We start from the raw sequence: 27,978 nt of genomic DNA, 5'->3' as shown, positions 1-27,978 counted from the left end.
CCCAGGTGTCCCAATATTTATGTCTTTTTGAGAGAGAGACAGAGAGAGACAAGAGAGAGGGAGACACAGAATCCGAAGCATCTCCAGGCTCCAAGCTGTCAGCATAGAGCCCCACGCAGGGCTCGAACTCACGAACTGCGAGATCATGACCTGAGCCAAAGGCAGACTCTCAACCGACTGAGCCACCCAAATGCCCCTAAGTCATCCCCCCCTTCTTCGTGCCAGCAATAAGTGCTCTTCCCTGGAGGCTCTGTTTGGACCATCTTAATTCAATTCGAACACAGTGTAAACGTGACTCATACGGGTATTTTGGTTTCTATTATTAAAGTGTATTAATACGCTGATTCACACCGAAAGGCACAAATCCACCACATTGCACTGTCTGCAAAGAAAATCTGGTGCCTCAGTTTGTTGCAACAAAGAAGTGCAGTGGGTATAGCGTAATTGGATTTCTTCCAGGGATTTGACAAAAGCGTGTCATTATTTTCGTGCATAGGAGAGAAGAACAGAAGCTGAATTGTAATAATATTAGTTATTAGCCGTTGATTAGCATTTGAATTGCTGCATCATGTGGTTGTATTGTGAAATATTTCGGTTGTAAATGGCAACCCCCCCCCCTCCCGGTGCTAGTTTAAGCAAAAGAAAGGGGAGTACATTGGAAGGGGACCCCCCCTGCCCCACAGGACCTGGTGACAAGTGTACAGGCAAGAAGAATGACTGGAGCCAGAGGCTTGAAAGCCACTTGGACACTCTGTCCACTTCTGCTGTGGTCTTTCCAACTGGGAATAATAGTAACTATAACAAGACCAGCCTTCCTCATAGGTTGTGTGGGTTCAATGAGTTGCTACATCAAATGCTCAGAACGGCACCTGGCAGACAGTAAGTATTACATCAAGCTCATTATAGGATTCTTATCCTCTGTCTGCAACCTGACTCGTTTGCACCTCTTTATTCCACGGAGTGGGAATTGTGGCCAACATCAGCACCCAAGGAGAAACTGGTGAGACTTTCTCTCTGGCTCAAAATGCACAGTAAGGATTCACTGGCCCAGTGCAACTCAGGTGCCCGTCCCTGGGCTAATGGACTGTGGCCAGACAGGCAGTAGGTGAGAGAGAGTGGGATGGGGGCTAATGGAAGGATAATACGAGGGATGTGATGGTCCAGGGGGAGCTCGTGCTACTTAGGCCCGTCTCTAACGTGACATTCAGTCCTGGGCATATCATTTGAAGAAAACTGTGGATAAATGGAAGATAGACCATGTGAGTGGAGGAGCCTGAGACTACGTCCCACCAGGACCCGTTAGGCCCCTGTGTGTATGAGTTTCTCCAAAATTAACTGATAAATGTTGCTGTGGTCTTTGCTGACTTAAACGTTTCTTACCTAAGCAGGCAGTTTTTCAGGGTAAAAGCAATTTGGACAAGACCTGAGTTTGGTCATCCTTGGTTAGCTGCTCTGTTCTTTGCTGGTCATATAGGTGACCAAGAGTCCGGTAGAAAGCAGGACTATTGTGCGTTGAATTGTGTCTCCCCCAAATTCATCTGTTGAAGTCCTCACCCCCCAGTTCCTCAGGATGTGCCCTTATTTGGAAATGGGGCTATTGCAGAAGCAATGAGGAAGATGTCATTAAGGTGGACGTAAGTCCAATAAGACTGGCATCCTCGAAAAAAGGGAAAATTAGGGCACAGGACAGACACAGAGTGCACTGGGTAGGGGGGAGATAGTTGGGTTACACCTTGTGCACTAAGAAGAAAAGACTGTAGGACTGGGGGCGTGCCGACTTGCCCCTTTTGTGCTTTTTGATATTTGCCAGGTTTTCTGTAATTAAAATTTAAAAGAAAGCTACCCAAGTTATTAACTACAAAAGGATAAATAGTAATTTTGCAGTGCAGAAATCTGACACCTTCTGTTTTGGTCAAGTGATCAAAAGTATCTTCACCCCCAGCCACCTCGTTAGTAATGGGACAAATGGACATCAAGTGCCTCCTAATATGATGCTCGAGGAGGACATCACATCATTTCTATGGGATTCCTACCAAAAAGCATGACCAGGATTTGATCACAAGGAAACATCAAACTCCAACTGAGGAACATTCTAGAAAAAAACTGGTTAGCTCTCTTAAAAAGCGTTATAGTCATGAAAGATAAAGACTTGGGAACAGTTTCAGATGAAGGAAAACCGAGGGAATGGGAATGCCGCAAGTCATCCTGGGTTGGACCTTTCCAGAAAAAGGACACTAGTGGGGCAGCTGTAAATATTTCAATTGTGTCTGTAGAAGATATTAACCTTGGGGGAATCTAAGAAAAGGCTATACAGGAATTCTTGGAGAGATTTTTTTCAACCATTTTGTAGGTCTGAAATTATTTCCAAACTGAAAAGTGCAAAGACAAAAATGACATCAGAAGACCAAGCAACATAAAAATGGTCTCTTCAAAGATCTGTATCAAATACTTCAATAGCTAGTGAAAATAATCATACGAACTTTAAGGCAAAGCTGAAATGGAAATCCCAGTTAGTGAAATAACAAGATTAGTACAAGAATGGCTGAAAACCGAATTTCCTGTCAAAGAAGTTAACATTCTGAATACGAAAACTTCCAAGTTCACTTCTCTCTTTGGACAATCTCTCTCTCTAGGGGGTCTGGGTGGCTCGGTTGGTTGAGCGTCCGACTCTTGATTTCAGCTCAGGTCGTGACTTCGTGGTTTGTGAGATCGAGCCCCGCATCGGGCTCTGGGCTGACGGTGTAGCATCTGCTTGGGATTCTCTCTCTCTCCCTCTCTCTCTGCCCCTCCCCTGCTCTCTCTCTGTCAAAGTAAATAAGTAAACATTAAAAAATTAAAAAGAAAGAAAAAGAAATACCCCTTTGTCTAAATGTCCTCATTGGTAATTTAGTAAAAATATCTCGGGGGAGATGCAATTCTTATAAATTCCTAGGATACACTTGGTGCAAATGGGGAAGGTATTCTCAACTCTAGAATTTTGAAACTATCTACCCCAAGTCCCAAAAACAGGAACCTATATTACAAGACTGCTAATATGCCAAAATTAAAATCTGGTTAGTAACTGTTTATTTAAAAACTTAAAACAGGGGCGCCTGGGTGGCTCAGTCGGTTGAGCGTCCGACTTCAGCTCAGGTCACGGTCTCGCGGTCCGTGAGTTTGAGCCCCGCGTCGGGCTCTGGGCTGATGGCTCGGAGCCTGGAGCCAGCTTCCGATTCTGTGTCTCCCTCTCTCTCTTCCCCTCCCCCGTTCATGCTTGTCTCTCTCTGTCTCAAAAATAAATAAACGTAAAAAAAAAAAAAACTTAAAACATATTCATGTTTAGACTTGTACACTGAAAGCTAGAAGACATTAATACAAGAAATCAAAGAAGACACAAATAAGTGGAAGGGTGTTTTGCGCTCGGGGTTAAAAGAATTTCACACTGATGGGGGCCTGGGTGGCTCAGTCGGTTAAGCATCCGACTTCGGCTCAGGTCACGATCTCACAGTTTGTGAGGTTAAGCCCCACATCAGGCTCTGTGCTGACAGCTCAGAGCCTGGAGCCTGCTTTGGATTCTGTGTCTCCCTCTCTCTGTGTCCCTCCCCCAGTGTGCTCTGTCTCTTTCTGTCTCTCAGAAATAAGTAAACATTAAAAAAATTAAAAAAAAAAAAAGAATTTGACACCATGAAGATGTCCTTACTACCAAAGAAATCTACAGATTCAATGCAATCCATATCACAATTCCAATGGCATTTTTCATAGAAATAAAACAAAGAATCCTCAAATTCATATAAACTACAGAAGATGCTAAAGAGGCAAAGCAATTTGGAGAAACAAGAACACAGCTGGAGGCATCACATGCTCTGACTTCAAACTCTGTTGCAAAGCTGTAGTAATGAAAACAGTCTGGCATTGGCATAAAAAGAGACTCATGGATCAATGGAACAGAGTAGAGTGCTCAGAAAGAAAATAAAATCATCCATTTATGATTAATCAATTAAGAAAAAAAGCCAAGAATACACAACGGGGAAAGGACAGTCTTTTCAATGTTGCTAGCCACATGCAAAAGAATGAAACTGGACCACTCTCTTAACACCATACACAGAAATTAACTTGAAATAGATTAAAGACTTGAAGGTAAGACCCAAAGCCATAAAGATCCTAGAAGGAGACAGAGGTAGTAGTAAGTTTCTTGACATCAATCTTGGGGATGATGTTTTGGATCTGGCTCCAAAAACAAAGACAACAAAAGTATAAACCTGTACTGAATGGGAGAAAATCATACACGCGATAAGGGATTAACATCTAAAATATACAAAGAGTTCGTAAAACTCGATACCAAACAAACAATTCAATTAAAAAATGGGCAGGAAATCTGGGGTGCCTGGGTGGCTCAGTTGGTTGAGTGACCGACTTCGGCTCAGGTCATGATCTCACCATTCGTTATTTTGAGCCCCGCATCAGGCTCTGTGCTGACAGCTCAGAGCCTGTAGCCTGCTTCGGATTCTGTGTCTCCCTCCCTCTGCCCCTCCCCTGCTCACGCACTGTTCCTCTGTCTGTCTCTCAAAGAATAAACAATCAATAACAAAAATTTTTTTTAAAAATGGGCAGAAAATCTGAATAGCTATTTTTCCAAAGGCATACGATGGCCAACAGGTACATAAAAAAGTACTCAATGTCACTAATAATCAGGAAATGCAAATCAAAACCACAACGAGATATCATCTCGCACCTGTCAGAATGGCTATTGTCAAAAAGACAAGAAATAACAAGTGTTGAAGAGGATGTGGAGAAGAGCCAACCCTGATGCACTGTTGGTGGGAATGGAAATTGGTGCGGCCAAAATGGAAAACAGCATGGAAGTTCCTCAAAAAATTCAAAAGAAAGCTAACATATGATCCAACAATTTCACTGGCAGGTATTTACCTGGAGAAAATGAAAGCGCTAACTCATAAAGACATACGCACCCCAAGTTCACTGCAGCATTATTTACAATAGCTGAGACACAGAAACAACCTAACCATCCATCAGTGGATGAATGGATAAAGAATGCAGTGTCATATACACAATGGAATGTTATTCAACATAAAAAAAGAATGGAATCTTGTCATTTGCAAGAACATGGATGGACCTTGAGGGCATTACACTAAATGTAATAAGTCAGAGAGAGATAAATACCATATGATCTCACTTATATGTGGAATGTAAAAAACAAACAACCAACCAAACATCCCCAACCCAAGCTTATAAACACAGAGAACAAACTGGTGGTTGCCAGAGGAAGGGGATGGACAAAACAAAGCTCCATTATAAAATAAATGCATCGTGGGGCGCCTGGGTGGTTCTGTTGGTTAAGCGTCCGACTTCAGCTCAGGTCACGATCTCGCAGTCCGTGAGTTCGAGCCCCGCGTCAGGCTCTGTGCTGACGGCTCAGAGCCTGGAGCCTGCTTCCCATTCTGTGTCTCCCTCTCTCTCTCTGCCTCTCCCCCGTCCATGCTCTGTCTCTCTCTGTCTCAAAAATAAACGTTTAAAAAATTTTTTTAATAAAATAAAATAAATGCATCGTGGGGATATAATGTCTATATGGTAACTATAGTTAATAATACTATGCTGCATATTTGAAAGTAGCAGAGAGAATAGATCTTAAAATTCCTCATCACACATGCAAATATTTTTGGTAGGTATGTATGGTGGCCAATGTTAACTAGCCTTATTGTGGCGACTATTTTGCAATATATGTAAATATCAAATCATTATGTTGCACACTTGAAACGAATATAATCTTATTTTTCAACTATACCTCCATAAAAAATTAGGAGAAACATACTTTTTATTTCTGGTATCTGGCACTTCTCTCTCACTGCCCAAGCTTTTACTGAGAACGGTGTTAAATCCATATTTTAAAAATCCATCAACAAATTCTGAGCTTGAATAGTTAAAATCCTTACCTGCAAGAAAGGGTAATGACAGTCACGTAAGTAACAAGTTTACTAATGTCGCTTTGATCAAGGACCATAAGAACAACTCTATCCTGAATTCACTCCTTTTATAATGAGTCAGAGTCATTTTCCTGGAACCTAACTACCCCCCGGATGACAAGGTTAAACTCAGAGCAGATTCCTTAGAAAAGTATGAACAACGGGGCGCCTGGGTGGCGCAGTCGGTTGAGCGTCCGACTTCAGCCAGGTCACGATCCCGCGGTCCGTGAGTTCGAGCCCCGCGTCGGGCTCTGGGCTGATGGCTCAGAGCCTGGAGCCTGTTTCCGATTCTGTGTCTCCCTCTCTCTCTGCCCCTCCCCCGTTCATGCTCTGTCTCTCTCTGTCCCAAAAATAAATAAAAATGTTGGAAAAAAAAAAAAAAGAAAAGAAAAGTATGAACAACAAGCCAGTCTTTGGTCACTCAGTCCCTCTAGGGAAGGAAGTGTTCAGCCTCCTTGGTCCCATCATGATTCACAACGGTCCTGAGATTGTAACTGAGGGATTTCCGGAAGGGGGCTCAAACCCCTCCCCCCACATTCCATTGCAGAGAATAAAAAAATGCCACTGGCCATTTTTTTAATAGCAAGATGCCAGGGGCGCCTGGGTGGCTCAGTTGGTTAAGCATCCAGCTTCAGCTCAGGTTATGATCTCATGGTTTGAGTTCGAGCCCCGCGTCAGGCTCTATGCTGACAGCTCGGAGCCTGCAGCCTGCTTCGGATTCTGTGTCTCCTCCTCTTTTGCCCCTCCCCAACTTGTGCTCTCTCTATGGCTCTCAAAAAATAAATAAATGGAAAAATAAAAAAAATAACAAGATCCCAGAGGCCACCCCCAAATTACCAGTCCTAACACAAAACGAAGTTGGAGTAAATTTCCTCTTAAGAGAGAAAAATTCTCAGATGTCACTGCAGAAATAAAATGTAATCACAAAAGATAAACAGAATGAACTAGAATGGTTAAAAGAAGGGTCTAAGAAGGCAGGAGTCAAAATATCATTAAAAAAGTACAGAATTCATCGGAAGCAACATCCAGAAAGTCATTTTATACTCACAATAAGTCATAATAAAGACTAAATAATAATGAGCTTGCAGACATCAAATAATGCTACAGCAAAATACGTTAAAATCGTTAGAGATATCAATATATACTGCCACAAGTAGTAATGGAATATTTTTTAAAAATTTTTTTTCAACGTTTTTTATTTATTTTTGGGACAGAGAGAGACAGAGCATGAACGGGGGAGGGGCAGAGAGAGAGGGAGACACAGAATCGGAAACAGGCTCCAGGCTCCGAGCCATCAACCCAGAGCCTGATGCGGGGCTCGAACTCACAGACCGTGAGATCGTGACCTGGCTGAAGTCGGACGCTTAACCGACTGCGCCACCCAGGCGCCCCAGTAATGGAATATTTTAAGAACAACTCCAAGTCAGAGAAAAAGTTAGAAAGAACTTGATAAATGTCATTAGCACTATTTCCTTAGTGGATTTGAATGTTGCTTTGTTTTTGAAGAATGAACTTTCTTTTCCAATGCCTACGGAGTGCTTTCCAAAACCGATATAAAAGGCTATATTATATACAAAAGGGATTCTCTTCAGGATGCAGTAACCCCATTTCCCCTAAGCCCTCTTTCCTGCACCTGAGAAATCCTGAACGTAACACAATAGATGAGCATAGGAGGGCTCAGAAAAGGGGGAATAAGGAGGCAGATGCCTCAGGACTGGAGGAAGGACATGGGAGCTCCTAATTTCCTCGCTGCCTCCCGTCTCTCCCAGACAGAAGTCTGTAGAAGCCTCCCAGTAGAACCACCAATGGCACAGGCCAAAAAGCCTCCCAGATAAGTCTGTTCCCTCCAGCCACAGGGCCGGGGGCGGAGGCGGCAAACCAAGAAATCCTTTGGCCGAACCTAATCTAGTCAAGTCAAGCAGAAGTGGGAGAACCACACCACCCCCCGGGGCAGGGAGGAGGCCTTCCACCACACCCAAGGGAGTAAAGGGCAGTGCTATGGGTGGGACTGAGCAGAACCCACCCTTCTATCCCCCTTCGTGGCAGGAGCAGCAGGGGCTCTGATTACCTGGGGGGTGCGGGCAGCCTGGGCGGGGAGCTGGCCTGGGGGAAGCAGGTGGCACTCTCATTCTCCCCCAGATAGCGCCGTGGCAATAGCAATGCTGAGCCTCCAAGCCCAGCTGGCAGCGACGAGGCTTCTGGAGGGGACGCAAGGTGGGACTCGTCACCATTCCACATAGCCCCTGCCCCTCACGTTAGCAGGGCCCAGCGGAGAGCTAACCCTCTACCCCACCCGGTGGCAATAAGAGAAGCAGGTTATGCAAAGCTGGACACTGACCCTGCTTCTCCTGTCTCCTAACTGGCTGTCCGTGAGGCCCACTGGGGAGCTAACTCCCAGACAACAACTTCATGCACGTCGGTGCCTCATTTTACCAAAGCGGGAGCCGAACTCCTCCCCTCCCCCAGGGTGATCCCTGGCTGCCGGAATGGTGTCAGCAGACCCGGTGGGGAAACTGAGAATACCTCCCACCTGGCCCACCCTTGTGCTGCAGGGGATGGCCCCTAATAAAGAAGCTTAATTAGGACCCGGTGTTGCATAATATCCCAAAGGCCCAGAATACAATCGAAAACCCTTTCTCACGCCAAGAACCAGGGATCTCAAATTGAATGAAAAGACAATACAGAGATGAGTCAGAGGTCAGAATGATCTGACTTCTCAGGCTAAAGCAGTCATCAGAAGAATGTTTGGAAACAAATGGAAAAGGGAAAATCTCAGCAAAGAAACACAAGCTATATTTTAAAAAATGGAAGATATAGAACTAAAAAACACAATGGTCTAAGTAAAAAAACCTCACCGGACCGGCTTAATAGTAGAGCGATGATGGCTGATCAGTGAAATCCACCGAATCCGAACAACAGAGAAAGCAGACAGGAAAAAAATGCAGAGAGTTTCAGGAACCTGCACGCTGACAACGAAAAGAGCTGATCCTTCTGTTATCGGAGCCCTGGGAGGGGAGGAGTCAGAGTAGGACTGAAAAAGTACTCTGGAAGTAAGGCTGGAAACTCCCCAAATTTGGTGAAAGTTGGACATCTATAGACTCAGGAGACTGAACAAAACCCCAACAGGATAAACCAAAGAAATGCATGTCGGGACACATCATAACTAAATTTCTGAAAACTGAAGGCAAAGGAAAACTTTTGAAAGCGGCCAGAGAGAAGAGAAGTAGGACTCACAGAGGATCAATCTGAATGGCCGTGGATTTCTCGTTTGAAATCGCGGAGGAGGCGGGGCACCTGGGTGGCTCAGTCGGTTAAGCGTCCGACTCCGGTGCAGGTCATGATCTCACGGTTTGTGAGTTCTAGCCCCGCATTGGGCTCTGTGCTGCCAGCTCAGAGCCTGGAGCCTACTTCAGATTCTGTGCCTCTCTCTCTCTCTGCCCCTCCCCCACTCACACTGTCTCTCTCTCTCTCTCCTTCAAAAATAAATAAACATTAAAAAAATTTTGAAATCGTGGAGGAGGGAAGGAAATGACAGAACATTTCTGAATGCTGCAAGAAAAGAACTGTCAATAGCAAATTCTATATTCCTCAAAAATACCCTTTGGGAATTGTGAGAAAATAAAGATACTCCTAAGTGAAGAAAAACTAAGAATTTGTAACCTGCCCTTAAAGGACAGCAAAAGAAAGTTCTCTAAACAAAAAGGAAATGATAACAGAAGTGTGGAACTTCAGACAAGAAAAAAGAACATCAAGGGGCGCCTGGGTGGCTCAGTCGGTTGGGTGTCCGACTTCAGCTCAGGTCACGATCTCGCGGTCCGTGAGTTCGAGCCCCGCGTCGGGCTCTGGGCTGATGGCTCAGAGCCTGGAGCCTGTTTCCGATTCTGTGTCTCCCTCTCTCTCTGCCCCTCCCCCGTTCATGCTCTGTCTCTCTCTGTCCCAAAAAAAAAAAAAAAAAAGAACATTAAAATGGATAAAAACAGGGACAAAATAATAGGCTGTCCTTTTCATGAGTTTCTTTTTTTCATTTTTTTAATGTTTATTTATTTGAGAGAGCAAGACCGAGTGGGGGAGGGACGGAGAAAGAAGGGAAGAGAGAGAATCCCAAGCAAGCTCTGCCCTGTCCATGCAAAGCCTGATGTGGGGCTGGAACTTAGAAACCAGGAGATCATGACTTGAGCTGAGTCAGGAGTCAGACGCTTAACCGACTGAGCTATGGAGGCACCCCTATCATGAGTTTCTTAAATCCTATTTGGTGTCTGAAACGACAATTATAACACCAGGTAATGTGGCGCTCAATACTGAAGACAAGTAAATTTTTTCATTGAGGAGGGCTAAGGGACTGCTTACACTTTACTTGAAGTGGAAAAACATCAATTCAAGGAGACTGTTAAGTTACAGATGGATTGCATAATACCTACAGCAACCCCGAGTGAAACCATACAAAGCAATCTGTTGAAAAAAAAAAACAGTATAAAATAAATCAAAACGGAATTTCGAAAAAATGTTCAAGCAACTCACAGAAAGGAAAGAAAAGGGAAACAGAAGATGGAGAAACAGAGGGAACAAATGAAAAACAAACTGGCTAAGAAACTCTGACATCAATAACTGTCTTTATTTTTTTTTTTTTAATTTTTTTTCAACGTTTTTTTTATTTATTTTGGGGACAGAGAGAGACAGAGCATGAACTGGGGAGGGGCAGAGAGAGAGGGAGACACAGAATCGGAAACAGGCTCCAGGCTCCGAGCCATCAGCCCAGAGCCCGACGCGGGGCTCGAACTCACGGACCGCGAGATCGTGACCTGGCTGAAGGTCACGTTGAAAAAAAAAATTAAAAAAAAATATACAGAACTGAATGAAAATGAAAATTCAACATTTCAAAAGTGGAGCCTGCTTGGGATTCTCCCTCTCTCCTTCTCTTTCTGCCCCTCCCCTGCTTTCTCTCTCTCGAGACAAAACAAACAAAACAAAACAAAACCCAGCAGGCTTTTTTGTAGACGTTGACAATATGTTTCTAAAACCTATATGAACAAGCAAAAGATCTAGAATAACCAAAACAGTTTTTTCAAGTTTATTTATGTATTCTGAGAGAGAGAGAGAGAGAGCATTGGGAAGGGGCAGAGTGAGAGGGAGAGAGAGAATCCCAAGCAGGCTCCCAACTGTCAGTGCAGAACCCAACGTGGGACTCGAATTTGCAAACTGTGAGATCATGACCTGAACCGAAATCGCGTCAGCCGCTTAACCAGCTGAGCCGCCCAGGCACCCCAAAACAATTTTTTTTTTTTAACATTTATTTTTGGGACAGAGACAGACAGAGCATGAACGGGTGAGGGGCAGAGAGAGAGGGAGATACAGAATCGGAAACAGGCTCCAGGCTCTGAGCCATCAGCCCAGAGCCCGACGCGGGGCTCGAACTCCCGGACCGCGAGATCGTGACCTGGCTGAAGTCGGACGCTTAACCGACTGCACCACCCAGGCGCCCCCAGTTCTGTATATTTTTATATTCCCTTTGAGACTTTCTCTTTGGATTATTTGGAAATGGGTTTTTAAATTTCCAACTCATGGAATAATTCTCTAGCGTCTACTACTGATATCCAGTTTGGTTCATTTATAGTCTGAAAATATACTCTATGATTTCAATTCTTTTAGGGTTTTTTTTTTTGAGGCTTGTTTCAGGATACAGGATGTGGTCCGTCTCTGGTGGCTGCTCTGTGCACACTTGAAAAAAATGCGTATTTGCTCTTTTCGGGTACGGTGTTCTTTACATCCACATCAGTTAGATCTTGTTGGGTGATTGTATTGTTCAGTTCTTCTGTGTCCTCGCTGAGTTTTTGGCTAGTAGTTCTGTCAATTGCTAAGGGTGGGGGTTGAAGACCCCAACTGTATTTATGGGTTTGTCAGTTTCTACTTTAACTCTATCAGCTTTTGCTTCGTGTGTTTTGAGGCTCTTTTTTGATGTGATTGTATTTGGAATCATTATGTCTTGCTGGTGCACTGAGCTTTTTATCATGAGGTAATGTCTCTCTGTTTGTCTCTAGTAATTTTCTCTGGTCTATTTTATCTAATATTAATAGACCCACTCCTGCTTTTCTTTTTTAAGTAGGCTCCATGCCCAAAGTGGGGCTTAAACTCATGACCCCGAGATCAAGAGTCATAGGCTCTACCCACTGAGCCAGCCAGGAGCTGCTTTTTTGATTAATATTTGCAAATATATCCTTTTCTATCCTTTTACTATCAATCGACCTATGTTTCATTGAAGTAAGGTGCTTGTAGATAGCATATTATTGGAACATTTTTTAAATCTACTCTGTAGATCTACCCAGGCGCCCCAACAATTTTTGAAAAGAATGAGAATAGAGTTCAGAAAGACACCCAACAAAAACAGTCAACTGATTTTTGACAGAGATGGCAAGATGGAAAAAGGGAGCTTTTTCAACAAGTGCTGCTGGACGAAATGGATATCCACCTAGGGGAAATGAACATTGATCCTTACCTCACATCATGGCCCTGATGTAAAATATAAAGTAAAACCTGAACTTTCTATAAGAAAACACAGAAGGGAATCTGAGAACTTGAGGTAGGTGAAGGTTACTTTGATAAAACATAAAAAACATGAACCGTACAAGAAAATGGGACGGACTGAACATCAAAATTTAAAATTGTTCTTCTTGGAGGCACCTGGATGGCTCAGTTGGTTAAGCAGATGATTTTTTTTAATATTTTTTTAACGTTTATTAATTTTTTGATAGAGAGAGACAGAGCGTGAGTGGGGAAGGGGCAGAGAGAGAGGGACGCACAGAATCCGAAGCAGGCTCCAGGCTCTGAGCTGTCAGCACAGAGCCCGACGCGGGGCTGGAACTCACGGACCGGACCGTGAGATCATGACCTGAGCCGAAGTTGGACGCCCAAACGACCGAGCCACCCAGGCGTCCCATAGCATCTCATTGTTGATTTCAGCTCAGGTCATGATCCCGGGTTGTGGGATCGAGCCCTGAGTAGGGCTCCATGCTGGCTGCTTAAGATTCTCTCCCTCAAAAATAAATAAGTAAATAAGTAAATAAACAAATAAATAAAAATAAGTGAAATCAATAAATAAAGCAGAATAAATATAATATAAAATAAATAAATAAAGCCAAATAAGGAAAAATAGAAAGTAAAAGGATAAAATAAAATTGTCCTCCTTGAATGACACCACTGAAAAGAGAATTTAAAAAGTACAGCATAGTGACTATGGTTAACAATGCTATATTGTATATTTGGAAGTTGCCAAGACAGATCTCATCACAAGAAAAAAGATTTTAACTGTGTGTGTGATGGCTGTTAACAAAAATCATTGTGGTGATTATTTTGCAATATATACACGTAGCAAATCATTATGCTCTACTCTAAAACTAATACAGTGCTTTTTGTCGATAAAAAAAAGAGAATAAAAAGACAAGGCACAGACTTGTACTATTTGCAACTCACATATCAAAGGCCTCAAATCGAAAATACATTTTAAAAAGTCTTAAAAGGGGCGCCTGGGTGGCTCAGTCGGTTAAGCGGCCGACTTCGGCTCAGGTCATAATCTCGCGGTCCGTGAGTTCGAGCCCCGCGCCGGGCTCTGTGCTGACAGCTCAGAACCTGGAGCCTGTTTCAGATTCTGTGTCTCCCTCTCTCTGACCCTCCCCCGTTCATGCTCTGTCTCTCTCTGTCTCAAAAATAAATAAACGTTAAAAAAAATTTTTTTAATAAATAAATAAATAAAAAGTCTTAAAAATTGAGGCACCTGGGTGGCTCAGTCAGTCTCTCTCTCAAAATAAAATAAAAACATTAAAAAAAATTTTTTTTAAGTCTTAAAAATCAGAAGACAAACATCCCAATTTAAAAATGGACAAAATTGGGGCGCCTGGGTGGCGCAGTCGGTTGAGCGTCCGACTTCAGCCAGGTCACGATCTCGCGGTCCGGGAGTTCGAGCCCCGCGTCGGGCTCTGGGCTGATGGCTCGGAGCCTGGAGCCTGTTTCCGATTCTATGTCTCCCTCTCTCTCTGCCCCTCCCCCGTTCATGCTCTGTCTCTCTCTGTCCCAAAAATAAATAAACGTTGAAAAAATAAATAAATAAATAAATAAATAAATAAAAATAAATAAAAATGGACAAAAGACGGGAAGAGACATTTTACAAAAGATGATATATGGGTGGTCATTAAGCACATGAAAAGGTGCTCAAAATTATTAGTCCTCAGGGAAATGCAAATTAAGATCACAACGATACCATTGCTTACCCATTCGAATACCTAACACCTAAAAAGCTGACCGTGTCAAATGTTGGCGAAGATTTGGAGCAAAGGGGTTCTCATACGCTGCGGGAAGGGATGTTAAATGGCACGCCTACCTTGGAAAACGATTCATTTTTTTTAAAGTTAAGCATATATCTACCTAAATCTCATCTGTCCCAAACCTAGGTGTTGACATAAGAGAAACAAAATAGGTCCACGTGAAGCCTTGTAATCCACGTTTACCTCAGCATTGCAATTTATTGCAGAGTATCTACAAATACATTAAAAATGTATAATATTGCAGGGCGCCTGGGTGACTCATTCCGTTGAGTGTCCGACTCTTGATTTCAGCTCAGGTCATGATCCCAGGGTTGTAGGATGACGCCCTGTGTCGGGTTCCACGCTGAGCGTGGAAGCTACTTAAGATTCTCTGTCTCTCCCTCTGCCCTTCTCCCCCCCCTTGTGCTTTCCCTAAAATTTGTATGTAGTAAAAATACTTCCCCTTAAAACGGCTAATGGAGAAAATAAAAATACTTACTCCATTTGAAAAAGGATTTCTGTGGTTTGGTTTCTTCTTCATCAGGACTTTCAAATCTCACATATGGTCTTGGAATTTCCTCTGAGCCGTGAGTATCTTGCCGATGAAATTTTTTTTCAAGGGACCAAATTGAGGCAGGCTCCTGGGTTTTCTTCTCCAAGTTGCTCACATGATTGTGGTTAGTAAATACATACAACAGAGCTGTCCAGATCCCAAATGTCAAGGATCCATACAGTAAAGTTTGAATTAAAATGCCTCTCATTGTAAACCTCGCATTTTTGAAGGCTCATTTGTTAATTTCCTAAATCAGAAGAATTTAAAAGAAGCTATGTTAGATATTCCCATGCCTTACAGATCATCTACTTGGTTTGAATTCAATTTTCAGTGTTTTAAAAACAAACATTTCTACTATGTATCATATACTTTGATGCGCTAAAGACGATCTCATTTTCTCTTAGCAAAACCTCTTAAAACGGGTATTCAGAAGATCACTTCACACCAAGGGAAGTGACCCAAGATAGCGGATCCGGCCCAGGAAAGAGGTAGCCCACATTGGAATGGGGGCTCTAGTGAGCTCTGGCACTCAACCTCTCCCCTAAAAGGAGATGGGTCAAAAGAATATCAGATTTGATAGATTCTTTGGGGCAGGCAAGTACAAGTCGGTGTCCTATCTGGTGGTAGAAATTAAGGAACAATGTTTGTAGAATGATGAAGATGTAGGCACTGGCTACCGTATTAATCAAAACATCACATAGATTCATGGGGAAAATGTGGCAGTCTGCCACAGGGCTCCAACTCGCCAGCTGTGGGATCACGACCTGAGTTGAAATCAAGAGTCGGATACTTAACCCACGGAGCCACCCAGGTGCTGGGGTGGGGGGTGGGGAAAGCTAAGATTTAAAAAAAATGGAAGTCACGTAAGAAAAATGAAGTTAATGTGCAAAACAAGCCAAGAAGCAGAAGCCTAGGAATATTATTTAAAATATGAAGGTTTGACTGTCATAAGAAATATATTAAAAGAGTCTAAAGCCATTGCTTTTGGAGAGTTGAACTGGGGATTAGGGTGGAATTGGGCAGGGGCCTGCTGACTCTCTTTATAAGATTTGGTTATGGGGCGCCTGGGTGGCGCAGTCGGTTAAGCGTCCGACTTCAGCCAGGTCACGATCTCGCGGTCCGGGAGTTCGAGCCCCGCGTCGGGCTCTGGGCTGATGGCTCAGAGCCTGGAGCCTGTTTCCGATTCTGTGTCTCCCTCTCTCTCTGCCCCTCCCCCGTTCATGCTCTGTCTCTCTCTGTCCCAAAAATAAATAAACGTTGAAAAAAAAATTAAAAAAAAAAAAGATTTGGTTTTATTTTTTTGTGTATACATTACTTTGGAAAAAAATTTTAAAATAAGGATTGCAAACTGTGTCTATCAAATGGCATCATTGTAATAAACACATGCGTATATAGCAGCGTTTCTCTCCCACCCCAACCTTTTATTTATTTATTTTTTAATTTTTTTTTAACGTTTATTTATTTTTGAGACGGAGAGAGACAGAGCATGAACAGGGGAGGAGCAGAGAGAGAGGGAGACACAGAATCCAAAAGAGGCCCCAGGCTCTGAGCTGTCAGCACAGAGCCCAACGCGGGGCTCGAACTCACAGACCGTGAGATCATGACCCGAGCCAAAGTCGGACGCTTAACCGACCAAGCCACCCAGGCGCCCCATCCCACCCCAACCTTTTAAATCAAGTGACAGCCTGGCGGCTGGAAGAGGGAATCAAGGATATGAACCCCAAGCTCTCCAGCATCACTCTCTTTCTAGGACCTCCTGGTGTGGGTCCTCCTGACACTCTGACTCAAGTATCCTCCTCCACATTTGACCATGTAGTATCGTCTCCCATTTTTACCCTTTCTAGGACTCGAGGGAAGAGGCGGGCTTCTGAAGTGTAGACCTCAGGCCAGCACTAGGAACCAGCCTGCCCACCCACTCTGGCTCTTAACCGCTCTTGTTCACAGCAGAGACCCATTCTTCCCCCACAGGACTCAGGACCCACAACAATTCCATGGCATCAAACCACCCGGTCAGCACCTTGCCCCCCAAACACCTGAACACACCTGAATATGATGTCTTACGCGGTGGTGCCACCAGGTCACGGCGTGGGACCCCGCTGCCCGAGTACTGGCTCATGGTTGAGTCCCTCCCCCAGAGTTACCGCTGGGGGGGGCAAGCGGCTTTGTCCAAAGTTTCCCCCTCCCTGAGGGAACTCATGTTTAAAGACCGGCTGATGAGCCCAACTTGCTTATTTCAACTTGAGATGACTCTGAGGACTCATCCGGCCCAGAGATTTCCACAGAGGTCCCTGTGGCAACCACACCACTGTCTAGCCTCTTTCTGTTGTGAAAATGAAGGAAAGGAAACTTTGTTCAGAATGGAGTCAGGAGGCCGGCAGGGGGCGCTCTCATCTCCAGCGCTCCTCGTCAATTGTAGACCCAACTCCTGGAGCATCTTGCAGAGGACGGCACTCTACTATCCCTGCAGGGGGACGGAAGGTTTCCTCCTCCGCCGGCAACAGCCCAGCCAATGAGGGACAGTCACAGCTCAGCCAATGAGAAGCCGCTATACTGTGACCGTCCAGTTTACTCCAATGAACTCTTAGTTTACAGCAGCCTTCCCGACTTCCCCCCTTCCTCTATAAAAGAGCCTCTTCTCCTTTAGTCTCCCAGGGTTGCCTGTGGTTTTGCCTTGCTTCTGCACGTTGGCGGTTCTCCATTATTACCAAATGAATCCATTTTTGCTGGCAAGATAACCGGCAGTTTTATTATTTTTATTTTTACTTTTAAACGTTTATTTTGAGACAGAGAGTAGGAGTGGGGAAGGGGGAGGGAGAGATGGAGACACAGAATCTGAAGCAGGCTCCAGGCTCCAGCTGTCAGCCCAGGGCCGGGTGGGGGTGGGGATGGGGGGGCCTGGAACCCACCAGTTGTGAGATCACGACCTGAGCCGAGTCGGAGGCTTAACCAACTGAGCCACCCAGACGCCCCGCAGCAGCTTTATTTTTAAGGTTAACATTGCTTGACCCAGTTTGCTTTGCTTGCAGGTGTTCCCCCAAACCCATGCCAATAAAGTGCCCGCACGCAAATCTCAGTCCCAAAGTCTGTTTCTGAGGAACTTGACCTACGAAAGTTGGTAGTGGGGTGGTCCTGCGAAACAGACACCAAAATGGGATGGGGGGGGGTGCATCACCGCTCACCCGCTGCCCTTAAGGACCCCCCAGGCTGGTGGAAAGGCAGCGTTCGACTAGAACCCAGCAGGCTGGAGCAGTGCGCTAGTTACGGCTTCACCAGTGGCCAACTGGTGGGAAGGAACGTTCTGGTTGGTGCATTTGGGAGCTGGGAAAAGTAATTATAAAAGCTGAGGAATCAAAATGTCTGCTGTTGGGTGCTACGGACACATTTGAGAAAGACAAAAGAAAGGCTAAGGGTGACTAGTCACCACTTTAAGGCAAAGTATCAATCTCACTTCCTTGGCAACACATAAAGGGATTCGCATCTCCTACGTTGGAAGGGCAGAGAAAGCGGAGACTCATGGGCAGGGCTTGGTGATAGGGCAGGGAGACTCCAAGGAAGGTGACTCCAGGGAAGGAGGGAGAAGCTAAGACTTGGGACGGGGGGTGTGTGGGTGGAGGGCCATGAGGACCCACCCTCTGGATCTACAGAAATGGCCCATTGCTCCTGTGCTTGAGGATGCTTGGCAAGCCACGCACGACCTTCCTCTGGATCCCCCCACCCCCAGTCCTCTCCTGACCGCCAGATCAATAATTAGGGTCAAGTGACAGCATAGCCTGGCTGGGATTGTGCTAGTCCTGCTCAGGGAGGAAAGAGTGTGTCCCCAGGGAACTGCAGAACCCAGGCATCAGGATCCAACCGGATCCGCGTCCTGTGCATGGGCTGAGACCTGAAGATTCTAGATCAAGGGAGGGGGTGTAAGACTGGATTGGGGGAGGGGCGCCTGGGTGGCTCAGTCGGTTAAGCCTCCCGCTCTTGATATCTGTTCAGGTCGTGATCTTGCGGTCCATGAGATGGGCCCCACATCGGGCTCCAGCTGAGTGTGGAGCCTGCTCGGGATTCCCTCTCTCCCCCTCCCCCCTCTCTCTCTGCCCCTCCCCAACTTGTGCACACATGCTCTCTCTCTCAAAATAAAACATGATAATAACAACGATAATAAAATTGGGGCATTTATTCATATAGGAGCATCCTCCCAAGACATAGGATTTAACACCCTGACAGAGATCCAGGTTGCACAATGAAGGCCCATTGACTGGAAAAATTACTCTTCAAAAATGCAGTATTCGATTATGCAAAGAAAAAGTGTCAAATGTGTTAGAGAAGAAGACAGCCTCTAACAGGGAGAAATGGGCAGATTCAAATAAGTGGGAAGAGAATGAAGCCGTTTAACTTCTATTAACCCCACTTCTAGAGATTAAAAGTCACATTTTGACACTTTTAATTTCCACTGAACACCAAAAGCAATTAGAAGCTAACGAAAAACATAAGTGAGGGGAGGCAGATTGCATACACAAAATACACATGTGGGGTCATGCTAGGACTAAAACCGGAAAAGAAAATAAATCCATATTGTCTAGAAGGATTCTCGTATATTAAGAAAATTTGGAGCAAATTCTCTACATTGTGAACGAGTAGGAAAATTAGCCTCCTCCATTTTTTTTTTAAATTTTACTAATGTAAGCTTTCTTATGCAATGTCTTCGTAAAGCAGAGCTCCCCCTGGTTTTCTGGAATATGCACCTCATCTCTCCCCCACCCCCACTCCCACCAAACGTATACATGCGCACATACGCTCACACACACGTACACGCTGAAAAACCAAAGCCCTAAACTAAATCTCGATTCACAGCCATCGAGTTTGTTTTAAAGTGTGAGTTTTTAGGGTCAAGAAAACATGGCTATGCTGTCACAACTAAATTCTCTATAAATGATCAGATTTTCAAGAACTGAAGTCATTATAATGCCCAGTCTACCTCTAGAGTGGTATAGCCCAGCCTCTTATTACAAATCAGATCTTAATCCTAATCCCCAGAGCCAGCATCCCATTCAAGATTCAGCGATTTGATGTGTCGCTTCCACTGAATGCAGGTGGAAGGCACCCCACCCCCCAACTTTGTTCCCATTTTTCTCAGCATGCCGAGGCCACCCACCTACCACTGAGACATTGGCTGCTCTGTAGTTGATACGTTGTCTAAGCTGAGTCGCAGGTGAAATTAGGCAGGGGTCTAGGCTGAACGATCTGAAAGATGAGATTTTTTTTTCCTGAATGGCCTGGATTCTGAGAAAATACTTGATTGTACTGGGTGACCCTGCCCGCCATGTACTGCATGCACACGATGTAGCATCAGGCCGTGTCACAAAGTCCTATGACATCACACAGGGCATCACCAGCAGCTGGAGGTTCCTGCTTAGAAGCTCCAAGCAGCAGGTGGAATCCAGGACTTCCAAAGTTCATTGGGTCCTTCCAGAGAGTCTTAGAATTCTCATTCCTCAACCAAGGAAATAGGAAAAGCCTCCTATTGGGAAAAATCTAGGCTCAGTCTCATTTTTTTTTTTTGGAAATAAACATGATAAAAATAAGCTTTCAGAACACCTCTCAAGGGACCCAAAGATGAGCCAAGGGGTTGTTTGGCTGCCTTTTAATTTTTTACTCTATATTACTCAATATTTAGATATTAGTACACAAGTTCAGCCAAATGCTTGCGAAATTTCTTCTTAACGCGTCTGAGCAGATTTGACCTTTCCCTCACCGAGGAGGCTGACCCTGTTTTGCCGGGGACCCAACATCTGCTTCAAAGTATGTGGTGGGTTGGGTTGTCCCTGGAGAACCAGAAATGAGAGAACAGAGAACATTCTAGATGTCCGGTATTTTTCTGTAGGTATAAAGGACAAGGAAGTCATGGGTACCACCCAGGAGTTGCTTAAGGGAGGCAAGAGTCATGCGAGAAATTAGGGGAAGATAGAAGATAAAAAGTGTCCTGAGTTGTTACAGCCTGGTGTCCCGACCCAAGAGTCAGGGGGCACTGTTGCCAGAAACGATTCATTAGGGGAAAGAATAATGTAACAAAACAAAACAGAAGGCATAGAACAAACTCATGAGGACACTAGGGAGCTGGTAGGTGCTGAAGAGAAGAGGTTAAGAGAAGGAAGATAAAGATTGCAGAGGGGAGGGAACGTGGGGGTGAGAGCAAAGTGCACGTGTGACAATGGAGGTAAATCCTGTGGGGTGACCAGAAAGCCTGGAACCTTCCCTAAGGATAAAAGGAAATTAGGAGGTTGAAACAGTGCATGTTTTCTCTCAAATGAGCAGGCAAGTTTCCTCCTAGTTGATTCTAATTAAACAATTACAAGGAGAAACAAAGCAGCCCAGAGTGTTACTCTCAGTCTGAGGAGGAAAAGGGAAACATGGATTTCTTAAGCTAGGTTAAGACTTCAGACTGGGAAACCATCTTTCTGGGCCCGTGTCTTCTGAGGGATAAAGGTGGGCCCGTGTCTTCTGAGGGATAAAGGCAATGCTTAAAACAAAGGGCAGGAAAAAAATCCAAACACCAAAGGGCGGAGAAGCAGAAATAGGAAATGCAAATCAAAACAAAATGGGCAAAAACATCTGAGTATAAATTTGCCAATTATCACGTACTACCCCAGGCATCTGGGCAAGGTGGGGGGTGGGTTGTAAGCTCTTGGAGGAAAGGGCCCCACACTCATCCATTTCTTTTTTTTTTTTAATTTTTTTTCAACTTTTTTATTTATTTTTGGGACAGAGAGAGAGAGAGAGAGAGAGAGAGAGAGAGAGAGCATGAACGGGGGAGGGGCAGAGAGAGAGGGAGACACAGAATCTGAAACAGGCTCCAGGCTCCGAGCCATCAGCCCAGAGCCTGACGCGGGGCTCGAACTCACAGACCGCGAGATCGTGACCTGGCTGAAGTCGGAAGCTTAACCGACTGCACCACCCAGGCGCCCCATCATCCATTTCTGTGCTCTACGATGCTATATCATGTGATAGGTGTCAGTAGACGTTCACTCAGTAAACCCTCAAATAATTGTCACTCTTAAGACAAAGGACTTGGTAAGCAATGTCCAGAGGTGAATATCTTTGGTGGTAAAAAGGAAACAAAAGGAAGGAGGAGGGAAAAAGAGAATCAAAAATTAATGAAGGAGCCTTAGTCCCAGCTCTGCCTGGTTCCCTCCCACCAGCCCTGCTGGGCTCATTCATCTAAAAACTGCTTTCTGACTGATTCTTTGCTCCAGCGACAAAGGTCTACAGACCTTCCCCACACTGTTCTTCTAAATTCCTCCATATGCTATTGGTCAGACTTGCCAACATATGCTCTCCTTTGTCTTGAGAACCCTTCGGAAGAATCCAGTCCCCATCCACTCTGGTTCCCAACCATTAAAAGCATCCACTGTGACCATCCTTTTGGATCTGACCATCTCAGGGTCTAAGCATGGCCGTTAATAACCACGTAGTAAGTTTTCCCATGGAAGTGGGCAATTATGGGTGGGGTAGTGATTTGAGAGGTTCCCCTAGAAATTCATGACCTGCTATCTTAGAATGTGGGGGATTATTTTGGGCCCAGAGCTGGGGATGTGGAGTTGGGGAGAAGGGAGACTCTGGTAATAAGTGTCAGGCACGGACCTTCGTTTGGCTAATATCCAAGGAGGACCATCTTGTTGGATAGACCATGTGCTGACTGCTTCAATTGTACACCAGTGTTTCGCTTATTTGAGTCAAGGTTATAACAATGAGTGTAAGACAAAAGAATGACAAAACGTGAATATTTGGGGGTGGAGGAAGTTTGTTTTTTTTTTTTTTTTTTTGTCTTTACACACCTACCTCCCGGTTAGAGTAGCTAAAGGCACTGTGTACTGAGACCTGTGGTAGGCTACCTCAGGAACACAGAGAAAGAACCTGTAGTCCCTATCGTAGAGTGGCTCACATCTCCAATGGGGAAGAAGACATTGTTCAAGACATTGGTTCAAATTCTATTAACAGATTTGGCCAAATGAGACCAGTTCCCCTGGATAAATAATACCAAAATTGCTTTTTTTTTTTTAAGTTTATTTATTTATTTTGGGAGAGAGAGAGAGAGAGAGAATCCCGACCAGGCTTCGTGCTGTGAGTGCAGAGCCTGACACGGAACTTGAACCCACAAACCGTGAAATCATGACCTGAGCCAAAATCAAGAGTCAGGTGGTTAACAGCCAGGTGCCCCCCAAATTGCTTTTGGTAGATGTTAATCAGTGGCCTCTTGGGTGAACAATTGGTTTTCTCTTTCAATTAATTTAAACAAAACAAAACAAAACAGAATCTTTGGTTCTGGGATGCCAAGAACATCTACCAATGATGCTCTAAAGATGAGAATTACATGAATTTTAGGGTTCTAGGTTAGTTATTCAAAATACTAATGATTTAATGAGAAGGTCTATTTGGAGACTTCTGATGTCGATAGCTTGGTTCACATGGCAAACAGTACTCTTGATTCTGCATTATTTAGAATAGCTTAAACTGGAAGGAACCCAAGTGTCCATCAGTGGATGAATGAGTAAGCAAAATGTGTTTTCCACGTACAATGGAATCTTTTTTTTTTTTTTTTTTTTTGCCACCCAGGCGCCCTCTTGCCATAGTTCTTTTTTTTTCACTTTCTAGCTTTTATTATTATTGTTACTATTTTTAACCCAATTTATTATCAAGTTGGCTAACATACAGTGTATACAGTATGCTCTTGGTTTCGGGGGTAGATTCCCGTGATTCATCGCTTACAGAAAACACCCAGTGCTCATTCCAACAAGTGTCCTCCTCAATGCCCATCACCCATGTTCCCCTCTTCCCTGCCCCCTTCACCTGAGTTTGTTGAAAAGATGCTCCACATCACTCATTATGCGGGAAATACAAATCAAAGCCACATTGAGATAACCACCTCACGCCGGGCAGAGTGGCTAAAATGAACAAACCAGGAGACCAGAGATGCTGGCGAGGATGTGGAGAAATGGGAACCCTCTTGCACTGTTGGGATGCAAACTGGGGCAGCCACTCTGGAAAACGGTGTGGAGGTTCCTCAAAAAATTAAAAATAGATCTACCCTATGACCCGGGAATAGCACTGCTAGGAATTTACCCAAGGGATACAGGAGTGCTGATGCACAGGGGCACTTGTACCTCAATGTTTATAGCAGCACTTTCAACAACAGCCAAATTATGGCACGAGCCTAAATGTCCATCAGTGGATGAATGGATAAAGAAGATGTGGTTTATATATATAATGGAATACTACTTGGCCATGAGAAAGAATGAAATCCTGCCATTTGCACCAACGCGGATGGAACTGGAGGGCATTCTGCTAAATGAAATAGGTCCAGCAGAGAAAGACAGATACCTTACGTTTTCGCTCCTATGTGGAACTTGAGAAACTTAACAGAAGACCATGGGGGGAGGGGGAGGGGGCAAAATAGTTTCAGAGAGGGAGGCAAAGCATAAGAGATGCTCAAACACGTGCACTGGAATCTTATTCAGCCTTAAAAAGGACATTCTGCCACCTGCTGCAACATGAATGATTCTTGAAGACGTGAGGCTAAATGAAACAAGCCACACACAACAAGACAGGTATGATGCCACTTGCGCGTGACGTTTAGAGGAGTCAAAATCATAGAGAAAATAGATCGGTGGTTCCCAGGGGGTGGGGGAGGGGCGGGGGGGATGGGGAGTTACTGTTCCGTTTTACAAGATGACAAGAGTTCTGGGGATGGACGGTGGGGACAGAGAGGTGTAATATATTTTATACCCCTGAACTGGATACTTAAGAGTGGCTAAGATGATAAAATTTTATGTTATACGTAATTTCCCGCACATAAAAAATGGAGGAAAAAAAGTACATGAAGTGATTTATGCCCTTTGTCTTAGGCTGAGAAAACTAGCCCCCTCGTCGACTTTGCTCTTGATGTCCTTTTTGAAAAGGTTTTCACTTCCATAACCACACTTTTGGCTTCCTGTCGACTTCCTGTAACACTTGTGAACATTCACTTCTCGTTCGCTTTGACTGTTCCATTTCAGATGTCATTTTCTTTTTAAGTAAACATTAAACACGCTGATATACGGTCGGCATACTTTTGTAAAATATAGAGGCTAAACCTAAAACAGAAGCAGGCAAGCCCCTGGCATTCTTCTCCTGTAAGTACACGTCCAACCTTAGATGAAATATCAGCTTCCATTGTTTTCTAGAGAAGTCCTTCTTAAGTCCTTCTCTTACTTAAAATAAAAGGGGGAAGTTTCTTTAGAAAGTGTGCAAAGCCAAGAGACACAATGCACAGATCCTTTGGGGGCTGAGCAGAGACCAGCTGTTGAGTTGGCATATGTTTCCCTGGTCCCTTTTTTTTTTTTTTTTTTTAATTTCACTCAACTTTCATTTCTGTTTTTCTCTTTGCTTCCAGTCAACTACCCAGGCCGGGGCCTCTGGAAATATGCCCTCCTCCACCACTGCCCCAGCACACGGGACTGAAGTCAGCGATTCCAAGCACGGGGAAAGTGGGTTTCCACCTTAAAAGGATCACGGATTCCTAGTGATTGAGAGGAAAACTAATACAGAATTTGGAAAATTAAGTTTTCCAACGTAATTTTTTCATGTTTATTTATTTTCTGAGAGAGACAGAGAGAGAGAGAGAGAGAGAGAGAGAGAGAGCAAGTCGTGGAGGGACAGGGAGAGTGGGAGAGAGAGAATCCCAAGCAGGCTCCACACTGACAGCATGGAACCTGACGTGGGGCTTGAACCCATGAACCGTGAGATCATGACCTGCGCGGACATCAAGAGTCGGCCACTTAACCAGCGGAGCCACCAAGACCCGCCCCTCCGATGTAATTTTCTAACCGTGAGGTTTTTTTCCCCCTTTATCTAGATGCCTTTCATTCCTGCTTGTCTCCCGTCTGACCACCTGTTCATTTTATTGCTCTCGGTCTTGGGTCTATATGCTGACTTTCATGATTTCAAAAATTAGAGGGCATATCTTTTCTTTTGTCAGCTCTCAGCAACGTGGCAGTGGAAGGGGCGTCTCCCCTCCATCCACCCCCTCCCCCGCTGCACCCCCTTGCACCCCCAGCCCACACTGGCCGAGTCTTTGAGGGCCTCCGCGGCACAGCTGTGGGTCAGGTTTACTGCTGCTCTGCCTGTTGTTATCTTTGCGGCCTCGGGCAGATTCCTGGACCTCTCTGGTTTCTGGCAAACGTGCTTCTGCCTGCCTCCTGCCTCGGAAGGTTATTTCCATGACTAAACAAGCGAGTTCATGCCAAGGAGGATAACGCGGCGCGCAGTTAATGGTGGGGCTTGCGCCTTCCCGCCTGGCTGCCCGCTGGCAGATGACAGGAAAATGGGGGGATGTAAACAGGACGGTCCTTTCCAGGGCAATCTGGCAATACGGAGACGAGCTGCATGACCCAGCGATCCGCGCTCAGGGCGGACCCTAGAGAAACGCACACGAACGTACCCGGAGGCAGCGTAAGAAGGCTGGCCGCGGCCTGGCCCGTCGTGAGGAAAATTCCAAGCAACCGAAATACCCCAGGATGCAAGCCCTGGTAAGTAGAGTGTGGCAGTCACACAATCAACACTATACAGGAGAGGAAAATGAGAGCATCAGAGCCACAGGGACGAACTTCGACAGCGTTAACACTGCGGAAGAAAAGCAGGCGTGGGAGAACGCACCCGGTGTGACCCCCATATATGTGAATCAGAAATAGAAAAACCCGTGTGTAACAAATACAAATTCAGAGTGGTGGTTACCTGGAGGGTGCAGAAAGGGAGGGTACACAGGGGCCCGCGACTTCTCTACTTTATTTTAATTTTTTGAAGATTTCAAGTAAACATGGAGGGGTGTCTGGGTGGCTCAGTCTGTTCAGCGTCTGACTTTGACTCATGAGTTCGAGCCCCGCGTCGGGCTCCGTGCTGACAGCTCGGAGCCTGGAGCCTGCTTCGGATTCTGTGTCTCCCTCTCTCTCTCTCTCTCTGCCCCTCGCCTGCTCGGGCTCTGTCTCGCCCGAGCCCTCTCTCTCTCTCTTAAATATAAATAAATGTTAAAAAAATGAAAGTAAATATGGGGCAAAATGTTAAGGTTTCATAAGGCTGGTGCGTGGGTGCACGGGTAGTTTTAGATCTTTATACACTTTGTATAGGTTTAAAACAGGATTCGCAGAAATGGGCTCCTCATAACCTACAAGACGCCATCACGTCTATTGGAAATAATTAATGTGTTTCATTCCATAGATGGCCCACAAGAGGGAGATCTAGAACAGTTCAGCAACCAGATGTGTAACTGTATAAACCGATCTAAGGACACACAGCATCTTGGGAAGTTTGCAGGAGTACAAAGGGCGCCGATAGAGGCTCCCGCCTGCCCTCTGTCTAAGGCAAGCGCCCTCTGAACGCGTTCAGAAATCTGCAGAGCCACCGCTCACGGTGAAGAAGACACAGCACAGGGTGCGGGGGTAAATTGAACGGTGTTTAGAACGCGCGGTTTAATGAGATGGTTGCAAGAGGAAAATCGATCAGTGGAGTGCAGAAGCACAGGGGACAGACAGTGTCCTCGGGGACCCGTGGCCAGGTGCTTGGGGTCTGCGACCTTGGAAGGGCCCAGGAAACCCGAAACTCCTGCTGCTTGTTCACGGAACACTGAGAAATGCGGACATAGCTGTTCTTATAACAGTACGGCTGGTGATAAGCATGGCTATCTTCCAGCTGTCATTCAAACTTACCATTAGAAGCTTCCCCCATAAAGATTATAACCGGGTACGGTGAGTTTCAAGCTTTTCTGTGAACATGTCTGCCACTTGTTCATTCTTTTCAATCAGGTGCCAAAGGTTTTATCAAAAATTGTGGAGGGTACATAAATTAAGAATAGTCATTGGCTGGGGCGCCTGGGCGGCTCAGTCGGTTGAGTGCCTGACTTTAGCTCAGGTCATGATCTCACGGTCCATGAGTTCGAGCCCCGCATTGGGCTCTGTGCTGATGGCTCAGAGCCTGGAGCCTGCTTTGGATTCTGGGTCTCCCTCTCTCTCTGCCCCTCCCCTGCTCACATTCTGTCTCTCTCTCTCTCAAAAATAAATAAACATAAAAAAAAAAAAAAAAGAATACTCACTGGTGTCTTCATGAACTGGGAAGAAACTGCCATTACTTTTGGCATTATTATTTAGTGTTTCATCACCTG

The 27,978-nt window shown here is 45.0% G+C and overlaps 1 protein-coding gene and 1 long non-coding RNA gene across 8 annotated transcripts in view; one reads left to right on the top strand and one right to left on the bottom strand.

Moving 5' to 3' along the window:
* Positions 1-20,136, bottom strand: part of GALNTL5 (polypeptide N-acetylgalactosaminyltransferase like 5) — a 57,641-nt gene extending 37,505 nt beyond the window's left edge. The window contains exons 1-4 of one of the 7 annotated variants that reach the window (XM_023250760.2): positions 19,949-20,132; positions 16,845-17,121; positions 14,748-15,048; positions 5,807-5,927 (exon numbers count right to left, since the gene is read on the bottom strand). In XM_023250760.2, coding sequence (XP_023106528.1) covers positions 5,807-5,927; positions 14,748-15,009 — 383 coding nt within the window. In that variant the 5' untranslated portion in view covers positions 15,010-15,048; positions 16,845-17,121; positions 19,949-20,132. Of the gene's footprint in view, positions 1-5,806; positions 5,928-8,025; positions 8,389-14,747; positions 15,049-16,844; positions 17,122-19,944 lie in introns of those variants that run through there. The other 6 variants (XM_019826046.3, XM_011280626.4, XM_011280625.4 and 3 more) reach the window with 6 other exon arrangements.
* A 4,411-nt stretch (positions 20,137-24,547) lies between these two features.
* Positions 24,548-27,776, top strand: LOC102899425. Its single transcript, XR_439855.5, has 3 exons — positions 24,548-25,639; positions 26,182-26,353; positions 27,039-27,776. It is a non-coding gene; the product is annotated as an uncharacterized LOC102899425 (long non-coding RNA).
* Positions 27,777-27,978: the final 202 nt, after the last annotated feature.

Source organism: Felis catus, chromosome A2, assembly GCF_018350175.1.
Source record: "Felis catus isolate Fca126 chromosome A2, F.catus_Fca126_mat1.0, whole genome shotgun sequence".
In the NCBI taxonomy this organism is placed as follows: Eukaryota; Metazoa; Chordata; class Mammalia; order Carnivora; family Felidae; genus Felis; species Felis catus.
This window is presented reverse-complemented; position numbering and strand designations above follow the sequence as displayed.